The sequence below is a fragment of the Odocoileus virginianus genome, chromosome 3 (genome assembly GCF_023699985.2).
Source record: "Odocoileus virginianus isolate 20LAN1187 ecotype Illinois chromosome 3, Ovbor_1.2, whole genome shotgun sequence".
Taxonomy (NCBI): Eukaryota; Metazoa; Chordata; class Mammalia; order Artiodactyla; family Cervidae; genus Odocoileus; species Odocoileus virginianus.
In genome coordinates, this window is record NC_069676.1 from 84,626,192 (window position 1) to 84,639,255 (window position 13,064).

The window sequence follows — 13,064 nt, forward strand, 5'->3', positions numbered from 1 at the left end:
GGTTATTGATATTTCTCCCGGAAATCTTGATTCCAGCTTGCACTTCATCCAGCCCAGCATTTCACATGATGTAGTCTGCATATAAGTTAATAAGCAGGGTGACAATATACAGCCTTGATGTACTCCTTTCCCAATTTGGAACCAGTCTATTGTTCCATGTCTGGTTCTAACTTGATTCTTGACCTGTATACAGATTTCTCAGAAGGCAGGCAGATGGTCTGGCATTCCCATCTCTAGAAGAATTTTCCACAGCTTGTGTGATCCACACAAAGGCTTTAGCGTAGTCAATGAGGCAGAAGTCGATGCTTTTCTGGAATTCTCTTGCTTTTTTGATGATCCAACAAATATTGGCAATTTAATTTCTGGTTTTTCTGCCTCTTCTGAATCCAGCTTGAACATCTGGAAGTTCACAGTTCATGTACTGTTGAAGCCTGGCTTGGAGAATTTTGAGCATTACTTTGCTAGCTCCTAATACCTGTAATAACAGGTAAATTTGGCCTTGAAATACAAAATGAAGCAGGGCAAAGGTAACAGAGCTTTACCAAGAGAACCCACTGGTTATAGCAAACACCCTCTTCCAACAACATAAGAGAAGACTCTACACATGGATATCACCAGATGGTCAATACTGAAATCAGGTTGATTATATTCTTTGCAGCCAAAGATGGAGAAACTCTATACAGTCAGCAAAAACAAGACCGGGAGCTGACTGTGGCTGAGATCATGAACTCCTTATTGCCAAATTCAGACTTAATTGAAGAAAGTAGGGAAAACCACTAGGCCATTCAGGTATGACCTAAATCAAATCCCTTATGATTATACAGTGGAAGTGACAAATAGGTTCAAAGGATTAGATCTGATAGACCCAGTGCCTGAAGAACTATGGACAGAGGTTCATGACAATGTACAGGAGGCAGTGATCAAGACCATTCCCCAGAAATAGAAAGGCAAAAAGGCAAAATGGTTTTCTGAGGAGGGCTTACAAATAGCTGTGAAAAGAAGAGAAGCTAAAGGCAAAGGAGAAAAGGAAAGATATACCCATTTGAATGCAGAGTTCCAAAGAGTAGCAAGGAGAAAGAAGAAAGCCTTCCTCAGTGATCAATGTAAAGAAACAGAGGAAAACAATAGAATGGGAAAGACTAGGGACCTCTTCAAGAAAATTAGAGATACCAAGGGAACATTTCATGCAAAGATGGGCACAATAAAGGACAGAAATGGTATGGACCTAACAGAAACAGAAGATATTAAGAAGAGGTGGCGAATACACAGAACTGTACAAAAAAGATCTTCATGACCCAGATAAGAAGGATGGTTTGATCTCTCACCTAGAGCCAGACATTCTGGAATGCAAAGTCAATGGTCCTTAGGAAGCATCACTATGAACAAAGCTAGTGGAGGTGACAGAATTCCAGTTGAGCAAATCCTAAAAGATGATGCTGTTAAGGTGCTGCACTCAATATGCCAGCAAATTTGGAAAACTCAGCAGTAGTTACAGGACTGGAAAAGGTCAGTTTTCATTCCAATCCCAAAGAAAGACAATGCCAAAGAATGTTCAAACTACCACACAATTGCAGTCATCTCATTTGCTAGGAAGGGTACCTACATGGGGAGTGTTTGGAAATAGGAACCTTAGGACCTAGTCCTCATTATGCCTTTAACTAAGCCCCTCAATCAGCTAGTATTTTATTTTTTCGACCATAAAATCTGCGGTGAGGTGGTATTAGACAGGTAATTGCTAATTTCAATCTCCCTCCTGGTTTCAAATTTCTATAAATTCTAATAATCCTTCCTGTGCTTTAAAAATTTCTGATGCAGAAGGTGAGTTGCACGTTGCTGATGAGATGGTTTGACCTTGCAAGCTGAACAAATAATTGCAAACATTTTCTACCAAGTGCCAGGTGTAAAGAGTTGCACCTCACAGAATCTCATTCATCTAATCCTTCCAACAGCCTTCTTAAGTAAGAATTAGTAATCCTATTGTATAAACGAGGAGGCAGATAACTTAGATGTTGACCTCAGTTTGTACTTAGAAGTGTTATGTGGGAGTGGATTCCTCATTTCTAACATTTCTCCAATTCACACGCAAGTTCTCAAGAGGTGACCATCTACGGAGCGCTTCAACGTTAAAAGGAATGCCTTTTTAGGAACGAAATAAGACTCAGTACATGAGTTGTCTCTGCGGAAAGAAAACCAGCAGTTGCCCCCAGGGTTGTACGCAGGGCACAGTGCCCTGCTGCACAGGTGCGCGTGATTCTTGTGCCCAAGGGGACAAACTAGCAAGGTGAGTCAAAGCGGTCTACCATAAAGCGCGGTTCGCTCCCGAGGTCCTAGATGCGCTGCAGCTGCAGGACGTGCGCGTTGCTGCGCGTCGGCAGGTCAGCTCGGCGCCCGGCTGCTGGAAGAGTCCATTAGGGACGGCCAAGGCAGGGTGTTCCGGCCGCCGGAGGGCCGGACCTGGCGGCCCGCTGCGCAGATGAGGGCGCGCCGCCTTGGGCGGCCACCCCCGCTCCGCTGGTCAGGTGAGCGCAGCCCTGGGAGCCGCGTGTCCGATTGGAGCAGCTGGAGGAGGCCAAGGGGAGGGTGAGCGGGGGAGGATGGAGCCACCTTCCTGATGCGACCGCGGGGGAAAGACTTGGCAGCACCCGGGCGAAGTGTGCGGACGCTAGCGGGAGGCGGAGCGAGGATCGGGCGAAGGGAGGCTCGGCGGGGACCTCAGGGCGCGCGCGGATGTCGGTGTCCCCGGGGCCAGGTAGGCGGTGGCTCTGCGGGGTGGTCCTGTGAGCCTCGGGGTGGCCCGCGGGAGCGCCGCAGCATCCCGGCCGTGCGGGGTGGCTCGCCCGCACCTGTTGCGGGTGGTGTGGGCGGCGAGCGAGCCACGCGCTGCGGCTCATCCAGGCGTGCCGCCCGCGGCCACACCGCCTGCCGTCCCGGCGGGGCAGCTGGCGTGGCGATCCCCAGCCGCCCCCGCCGAAGCCGCCTCATCTCACGGAAGGTGGGAAGCGAGCGAACGGAGGGAAATAAAAGTTTTCTTCTCTTTCTGCCTGTTTGAAACTTTAATTCCGGCTTGAGTTTTAGACAGTCTGCTTAAAAAACAACTGATCTCTAGATCTATCTAAGGCGCGCATTAGATAATAATTAATAACGGGAAGGTTGAGATAAATTGATAGAGTCTTTAGGTTCCAAAACAACCTCCACAGTCGAAGAACTTTCAGGGAATTGATTTCAGGAAAGCAGGAATTAGCCTGGAACTGTAGAATAATGTGTATTAAAAACTTACCCATTTTTAATGTTTTGAACTGTTTCAAAATTGATTTTTTTTCTTGAAACCAAAACTGAAGAAATTATGGCAGTTTTCATCAAGGGGAAAAGCTGATTTTAAGGTGCCGTGTTTACTTATTCTGTATAACTTTTCTTTTAAGCCATCTTTTCACGTTTCACAGAATCCACAGCCTTTAAAAATGTGTGTAATGTGTTTATATGTTAGCTGTTCACTGTTTTAGAGATTACTGATATCAGATCTTAACGATGCATAATTACTGTCAATTAGAATAAAGCTCAAAAAATGTACTTTAAGACACTCAACATTATATGCAAATGCTTGCTGAAGTTATTACCTTATATTACTAAAGTTCTTTTTCCTCCTCAATGTGTCATTTATCAAAAGAGCCAGATAGAACCGTAAAACATATAAAAGGAAAAAAAGATGTTCTTTGTCTAGTAATGATACAAGTGAACTCCAGCAATCTGTTTGTTTGGGGGTTATTTCCTAGTCTGTAGGGAAATGCCAAATACGCCTTGAATTGTGTTGCAGTAAAACATTTTAAATATATGTGTTTAGATACAACATCCTGGCTCTGCCATTAATACAGTGACTTTGGACATTCGTTCACCCTTCTGTGCCTTAGTTTCTTCATTTATAAAGTAAAGGGATTGGACTAGGTGCTTGAAATGACTTAATTCAGCTAGAAATGAAATATCTCAAGATTATAACTTTAAAAAAAGGAGTAACCAAAATGTATACACTGGAAATAAGTGTGACCCAAACTGGTCCATGTTCCTGTTTCCATGATGAGTGACGATAGCAGTTGACCAGTGTTGAATACTTGCTATCTAATGAATTCTGAGAAGCCCTTTATATAGTTTATTTAACACTCACAACAAGATGTAAATTAAATAGTATTACCCAGTTTACAGATAATGCCAGTAATTGTAGACTAGATAATGTAAATAACTGTAGACCAGAATGTAAGTCCGTGATGGAGGTGAAAGTAAACTATAAAACAACATGGAGTCTTAATATCATCAGACATAGAAATGATGAATTAGCTACTCCTTTATTATATTTTAATAACAGTTATAGTTTCTGTTATATATATACTTATCAAATATTGAGTGCTAATTATATTCATTGTCAGAAAATGATAACATAAGGTATATTTAGAACACTAATACTTTTGTGATAATCATGGATAGAAATGATATGAGGGAGGCCAGGTTTACACAAAAGTATTTCAGATATCTTTCTAGTTGGAGGTATTGTTGGCCTTGGTACATGCAAAGAAGAAGTGTTCACAGAGGAATCAGCTGTGACTAAACCCTTTTGTACATATTCCCATGATGAGTGATAATAGTATGCCACAGTTTTCAAAAGTCCACTATATACCAGCTTTGTATTTAATTGGCAAATATTACTTGATTTGCAGATGAAGAAACTGAAGCAGAAAGACCTATGCTCTGGAAAGGTCCACAAAGAAAACACATTCTAACTCACCTTAGATGTGTGATCCTTTATTGCTCAGAAACTCATAAGCTGTGAACATAGCATTGAAATCCGTAAGCACTGGGAGGAGGCTTGCAGCCAGACTAGACTCATCCCTTTTATTTTATATTTGGGGATACTGGAACTTTCTAAGTTAAGAGACTCACTTAAAGTCACATATTCTGTTTTCCCACTTATGACTTTAGATCTGTGTATTCCCAGAAACAAATAAGTGAGAAGCATATTAACAGATTAACTTGGTCATTAAATGTTTAATTTACTACGTTTCAACCAAATGCTGCCTGATGCTCTTTTTGATATTGCTGACCTCCTGTTATGGAAAATTTCAAGGCTGCCCCAATTAGGACACAAAATCTTTGAGGACAGTGAGTATATTTTGTATTTCTCTAGTATCTGTAGGATTTAGCAAAGTGATATGTTGAACAAATGGCTTTGTCACCTGTTTACCTGTGACAAGGGTCCAGAGTTTGGATCTAGTTTTGATGCACTGGATCCAGAGTTTGCACAGTGGAAGCACTATGCCATCACTACTTTGGCTTCATGTACAGAGTAACTAGACAATTGATACATGCTCAGAAAGCGTATTAAGCTGCTTAGATGATGGTTATTTAATTTTACTATCAAATGTATATAGTATGTTGCCGTGGAGATGGATGGGCATTTCCCTGATTTCGTGGGGGGAAAAAATCAGACAGCTAAGTATTACACACAGTTGAGTGTACACATCTCTCTGACTTTTTTCCCAGATGTAAAGTTAATACAAATTCATGTAGTAAATTCAAATGGTACAGAAAAAAAAAAAAAGAAAGAAAAATCCCCAGGAACTCCACTATCCAAAGGTTTTGATGACTAGCCAGCCAGAGAGATGTCTTCCTTCTGTTGACTCCTGCCTAATCAGGGTGAGAGCTGAATTATTTATTTAAACCGTTGATGGTTTAAAGCTCTATTTAGTCTTAGCATTCTCTCACTCAACTGTTCTATAAACAAAGATGTTTGCTGAGAAATGAAGATAAGCATGCCGCTAGTAAACTGAACTGTCTCCTTCTCATGCAGAATGAAGTAGTACAGAAAGTTGATTTTGCCACATAATGTAGACTGTTTTCCCTTCAGTGGGCAGGACTGGGGGGACAGAAGGCATCTTTGAATGTATGGAGGATTCTCTGATATGCTGGGATGTCAGGCCACACAGGAAGCCAGAGCAACGGAGCTCTGTGGTCCTGATAAGAGGTGTGGCAGAGGAAGAGGAGGGTGGAACTGGGACACAGGAGGCTGTGGGAATACAAAGGCTGTGTTTTCTGATTGCACTGGGACACTATACACTTTAACATGTCCCACGCCAAGTCCCTCCCACAGCTGTCGGGCAGGTGGTCACGGGGCCCTTTCTGGTGCAGTCAGGCGTGAGTCTGCCTGTCCCTCAGAGTGGGGGCAGGATGCTGAAAGGACAATTTCTCATTCGTTTATTCAGGATTCTGAAAACTCAGAATGGACCTCCTTTCATCTAAAGGAGTCAGACTGACTGTTGGAATAGTGGTCCATCCATGAGTTTTGAACTAATACAAAATTATTAGTTATAGAGGAAGGCTGGGGCTTCTATTTGAATATCTTTATATTGTAAATGTTAGTTTTAAAGATTATTTGGTTATTTGCATTTCATAGATGTATGTGTCATTTAAAATTCCTTTTCCCGGGGCATGTTTTCTTGATTTGTACTATGTATTTGGGAGTGGAATTCTTTCATGCTTTACTTTATTAGGGGCTTAACATGGCTTAAGTCCAACCATCTGTTCCAGTCTTGGCACATGAGCACATTAGTGGTGGTGGTAGGGGCTAAATAACATTCCCACAATTTAAAGGTTAGGGAAAGAGCTACCTTAATGAATAGATTTCAGACGATTCTCAGCAAGACAATAGTGCAGAAGTGGAGTAAAAATGCATTTCATTCTCTGAAGTACAAGGTTCCCTGTCTGTCTTTAGTTTTGCTGAAAGGCAATTAGCATTTCAGCTAGCCAATTTGCTTACATGCAACGAAGTACTTGGGTTTATAATTTGCTGCTCTCTGTCTGAAGCTGTTGAGTCCAGCTCTTATGTAATCCTCTCCAAGTAGCCTTCTCTCCAGCATAGTTATTGTTGCTGGTCTTAAATAACTAATCAACAGAGAGTTTTCCTTGCCTTCAACTGTAGGGTGCCATAGGGCATGGAAAATGAAATGCCAAGCTAATAAGGGGATGATTGTAATTATTAAATAGTCATTATTGAAATGGGGCACAGGTTGAAAGATGCTGAATAGCTTCAAATCAAATGCAACTTCAAAAAGGCATTGTGTGGTACTCTTAATAGTTTATTTCTGCATGTAGTATGTGCAATAAACAGAGGGTATATATTAATATATTAGAATTAATTGAGGAAGATGACTCAAAATTCACAAAAAAAGAAGCAATTCTTAATTATTTATATTGACTCTGCTCCTTTCTGCAAGAAAGAATTCTGTGGGGAGTATGTTTTTTTTTTTTGGAGTATGTTTAAAGAGAAAATAATTTTTTTCTTAAGTGTTACAACAAATAAACAAGTGCTCTGAGGCATATTGTGGAAATAATTCAAGGGTTTGTATTTGTATGCTAGTTGGAAATAAGATTTTGTAAGCTTCTTTAGTCATGAATTCTGATTATTAGGGTGCTGTTAGTATATTTCATGCATATAGTGATATCCCTCTGAAAGAGCCACTGTGTATTATGATAATCCTTTTGTTAGGATAATTGGAATAATATTATCCTTTAAACCATGTCATGGGGCAATAATTCAATTTAGCTCATCTTTTAATACAATCCTGTTTTTGCAAAGTTATAGTTATATAATTATTTGGAAGTAAAATAATACATTCCTCATTTTTCAAAGAATGTTTAACTGAAAGAAGGCATGTATTAGATACAAGCCTTATAAGTGATCATTATAATTGAGAACATATATGAAAGAACTGCATGGTCTTTATATTTCCAGTCGGTGATATAAAGACAAAGCCCTATCTGTAGCTATAAATAGAGTGGTTTGTATATTGTTCAACTGCATTCGCCAGTGTTGATGAGTAGGAATGAATCAAAGGCTTACCTGTCCTCTGGCAGACTAGTCAACTCAGGATGGAAAGTGTCCTGGAAATAGGGGGACTTGATCTGCACTTTGAAGAGTGGTAAAGGAGGGGGAGTGCTGAGAGGTACGGAGAAGGGCCTGAGGAATGTCTTGGATCAAAGGTGCACAGGTAAGAATGATCTGGCTGTCTCGTCCCAGATACATATTAGATCAATTTGTTGACAGAAGAGAAAAAGATGACTGATGTATGGTGGTATGAATTTTTTTTTAATTGAGATATAATTCACTAACAACGACAACAAAAAAATCCACCTTTCAAAGTAGACAATTCAGTGTCACTTAATGTGTTTACAAATTTGTGCCGCTGTCAACACTGTCATTCCAGAACATTTTCATCACCTCAAAAAGAAATCCTGTTCCCATTCACCATCACTTCCTGTTGTCTCCCCACTCTCCAGTCTTTGGCAGCCAGTTTACTTTCTGTCCTTTTAGACATGTTACATACATGGAGTCATCCAGTATATGGCCTTTTGTGTCTGCCTTCTGTCACTTACCTGATATTTACAAGGTTTGTCACGTGGTAGTGTGTTTGTACACGTAAAGTCCTTTGTTCTTTTTTATGGCTGAATAGTAATTCCATTCTGTGAATATACTACTTTTTGTTTATCCATTCATCAATTGATGGACATTTAGATTGTTTCTAATTTTTAGCTATTGTATTATGGACAAGTTTGTGTACAAGTTTTTGTGTGAATAAATGCTTTCAGTTCTCTTGGTTAGGAGTGGAATTGCTGGGTCAGTAGAGAGGTGAATAAAATAGCCAGGATGCATTTAGAAGAACTTTATCCCTTCTATACATTCTATTAAGCTCAATGTCATTGTATAAGGCAGATGATTCAGGTGTGACTTGAAGTTTTATCACTTAGAACTCTACTTGCATAGATCTCTGCCAGTTGTGTGTATGCCAAGCTGTTTCAGTCGTTTCTGACTCTGCAACCCTATGAACTGTAGCCCACTGGGCTCATCTGTCCGTGGGGATTCTCCAGGCAACAATACTAGAGTGGGTTTCCCTACCCTCCTCCTATGAACTGTAGCCCACTAGGCTCATGTCTCCATGGGGATTCTCCAGGCAAGAATACTAGAGTGGGTTGCCCTACCCTCCTGCAGGGGATCTTCCTGACTTAGGGATTGAATCCGCATCTCTTATGTCTCCTGCGTTGGCAGGTGGGTTCTTGTCCACTAGTGCCACCTGGGAAGCCCAGATCTTTGCCAATTATAATTCATTTAATACAACCAAACTGTGATAAAATAAAAGAACAGTTTGCAACCAATGACTTCTCCCTCACTAGTGGCTGTAGGTTTTCTTAAGATGGGAAGTATGGTCATGGCTGGCATAATGCTTGACCTTTCTAGGATATGCTAAAATAAAAGATGTGATTGTATATTACATGATGCACAGTGAATTCAATTTTCTGATGACATCTGTCCTTTCGGTAGGCACTCATCTAAATGATACGGTTGAGTTGACAAAATGAAATAAATTTATTTTTTCTTCTAAGGTAAATTACAGAGCTTTAAAATGTTATTTTGTTAAGGAGGGCAGTTAATAGATTATTTGATTGAAAGTTGGACTTTAAGTAAAAGACATGTCCAGTTCACTAATGTATAGTTTGTCAGATATCACTAATTCTGGTGTGTGTGTGTGTGTGTGTGTGTGTGTGCACTTGTGTATTTATCTGAAACCTTAAGTAATTTCCTGAAAGGGTCTATTGTGCTTTATGAAATAAATTGACATTTGAACAAATTCGTCTAATTTTAGATGAGGCAAAATATTTTAAGCTCCTTTGAAAAAACCTAATATATTTGCTTAGGGCCTTATGATTTGGGCTTCCCTTGTGGCTCAGCTGGTAAAGAATCCACCTGCAATACGGGAGACCTGGGTTTGATCCCTGGGTTGGGAAGATCCCCTGGAGAAGGGAAAGGCTACCCACTCCAGTATTCTGGCCTGGAGAATCCCATGGACTGTGTAGTCTATGGAGTCGCAAAGAGTTGGACACGACTGAGTGACTTTCACTTTGACTTTATGATTTGGAGCATATGTTCACATAAATTAATTCATGTAATCTTAATAACCACTTCATTGTTAGAGCCACTTGACCTCCTGATGGCAATATTTTTATGCATTTAAAATTTTTAATTATTTATTTTAAAATTAATTTTATTAGCATATAGTTGATTTACAGTGTTGTGGTAGTTTCTGTTGTACCCTGCATTTTCCATAAATTGGAATTTTCAGCTGAGGCACCAAAAAAGTTGTCTGTCAAATGTCAAAGTGAGTTGTGAGGAATTATCAAGACTCAGAATTTCAAAGAAGATAACAGAGACTAATTGGATAATTGAAAAATGTCTTCGTATAAAGTAAAAGAGTTAAGTCTGAGAGAGGATTTTCTGGGGAGAATTTATATTGGAAATGCATGGAAGTGCTGTGACTATCCCATCTTGTGTGTGTGTGTGTATGTGTGTTAGTTGCTCAGTTGTGTCTGACTATTTGCACCCCATGGACTGTATCTTGCCAGGCTTCTCTGTCCATGGGATTCTCCGGGCAAGAATACTGGAGTGGGTTGCCATTCCCTTCTCCAGGGGATTTTCCCAATTTAGGGATTAAATCCGGGTCTCCTACATTGCAGTCAGATTCTTTACCATCTGAGTTTGTGCCTTCTCTTGAATGTGGTGGGGAGGGCTTCAGCTCTGCTTGAAGAGTCTTATTTGTGGTTGAGGACAGTAGCAAAAATGTTAACAAGAGAGCTCAGCACGATGGAGAGATGTGTCTGGTGATGCTGTGTGCATCACCTTCCACAGCAGCGAAGGGAAGTGAGCCCCAAGAGCCAGCTATGACACTCACAATAGGGATGTTAGCTGAAGTCATTTTCAAAGGATCTTGCCTAAGAGGACAGCTTGTGGCAGGCCCTAGTTGGGGTAAAAGAAGAGTTAGTGTTAAGTTAATTAGAGCTTTGATTGTTATGTGAGTTTGTCAGTAAATAGATATTGCTATGAAAGCTTTCAAATATGTACATAAATAGAATAGTAAAATGAATCCCTTTACACCTCTTGCTCAGTTCAGTTGCTCAGTCGTGTCTGACTCTCTGCGACCCCATGAATCGCAGCATGCCAGGCCTCCCTGTCCATCACCAGCTCCCGGAGTTTACTCAAACTCATGCCTGTCGAGTCGGTGATGCCATCCAGCCATCTCATCCTCTGTCGTCGTCTTCTCCTCCTGTCCCCAATCCCTCCCAGCATCAGAGTCTTTTCCAGTGAGTCAACTCCTTGCATGAGGTGGCCAAAGTACTGGAGTTTCAGCTTCAGCATCAGTCCTTCCAATGAACACCCAGGACTGATCTCCTTTAGGATGGACTGGTTGGATCTCCTTGCGGTCCAAGGGACTCTCAAGAGTCTTCTCCAACACCACAGTTCCAAAGCATCAATTCTTCAGTGCTCAACTTTCTTCACAGTCCAACTCTCACATCCGTACATGACCACTGGAAAAACCATAGCCTTGACCAGACAGACCTTTGTTCAGAATTGGCAATTTTCAAGATTTTTTGTATATGTTTCATGTATCTCAACATATCACAGCAGGAAGCTGTAAAAATATGGTTATTTTCTTACATAATCACAATCTTGTCATCTTACCTAACAAAATTAGCAATAATCCTATAGTCTCGTTCACTAATGAGTTCATTTTCAGATTTCCTTGATTGTCTCAAATATGTGTTTTTAGAGTTTGATTCTTATAATTAGGATGTAAATAATTCTTAGCCGTTCCTTCTGACAGAATCTCAAAGTCGTTTTGAATCTCCCTTTTCCCCCACACCTTTAATGTGTTAAAGAAATTTGGTAATTTATCACCTGGTGTATCTGTGTTCTGCATTTGATTGTGTCTTTCTTTTTGGAATACTTAATGGGTTTCTTTATACCTTGTTTTATCTTTTGCCTAGTAAACTGGGAATTAGCTGTCAAGCCCCCATTAGATTCAGGTTCTGTCTTTTGGACAATATAGGTGGTGCTGTAAACTTTATACGGTGTTTATATGGACATGTCTGGTTCTGTCTTTAGTGACAGTAGGCGTCAGCAGTGGATTTGGATTTAAATCAACAGTCAGAAAGCCCAGTCTCTACATTCAGAAGTTTCCCATTAACACCCTACCCCCAGTTTTACTGAGATATGATTGACATGTAACACTGTATTACTTTAAGGTGTATTGCCAAATGATTTGATATATGTATATATTGCAAAATGATTACCATAGTAGTTTAGGTAACATCCCTCTCCTCACATAGCTACAAATATTTTTTCTTGTAATGAGAACTTTTAAGATTTTCTCTCTTAGCAGCTTTTGAATATGTATACCATCTTGTTCGCTGTAATCAACATGCTGTGTATTACATTCCCAGAACTTATAACTGGGAGTTTATAGTTTTTGAACGCCTTTACCCATTTTCACCTCCATCTCCCTCTGGCAGCCCCAATGTAATCTGTTTCTGAGTTTGTTTTTTAAAATGCCACATATAAGTAAGGTCATACAATATTTCTCTTTCTTTGTATGACTTATTTCACTTAGCATAAAATCCTCATGGTCTATCCATGTTGTAAAAATGGCAAGATTTCCTTCTTTTTTATGGCTGAATAATATTCCTGTGTGTGTGTGTATACACATATTTATCACATTATCCATTCATTCATTGATGGGCACTTATGTTGTTTCTATGTTTTGGCTATTGTAAATAATGCTACAGTGAACATGGTGATACAGATACCTCTTTGAGTGATTTTGTTTCCTTCAGATATGTACCTTGAAGGGGAATTGCTGGATCCTATGGTGGTTCTATTTTTAGTTTCTTTGAGGAGCCTTTATAACGTTTTCTACAGTGGCTGCACCAGTTGACATTCCCTCCAACACTGCCCAGCTTCTTCTCTCCACATCTCTTGTCTTTTTTATTACAGCCATCCTGACAGTGTGAGGTGATATTTTATTGTGGTTTTGATTTCATTTCCCTGATGGTTAATGATGTTGAACATCTTTTCATGTACCTGTGGGTCATTTTTGTGTCTTCTTTGGGAAATGTCTGTTTAGTTCCTCTGCCTATATTTTAATCAGATATTTTTGGTGTTCAGTTTATGAGTTCTTTATATCTTCTGGATAGTA

At 40.1% G+C, this 13,064-nt stretch overlaps 1 protein-coding gene across 1 annotated transcript in view; it reads left to right on the forward strand.

Annotated features, from left to right (window-relative positions):
• Nucleotides 1-2,626: 2,626 nt before the first annotated feature.
• ADGRV1 (adhesion G protein-coupled receptor V1) overlaps nucleotides 2,627-13,064 on the forward strand; it is a 544,484-nt gene continuing 534,046 nt past the window's right edge. The window contains exon 1 of the mRNA XM_070465812.1: nucleotides 2,627-2,749. Within this exon, the coding sequence (XP_070321913.1) occupies nucleotides 2,728-2,749 (22 nt within the window). The 5' untranslated portion in view covers nucleotides 2,627-2,727. The remainder of the gene's footprint in view (nucleotides 2,750-13,064) is intronic.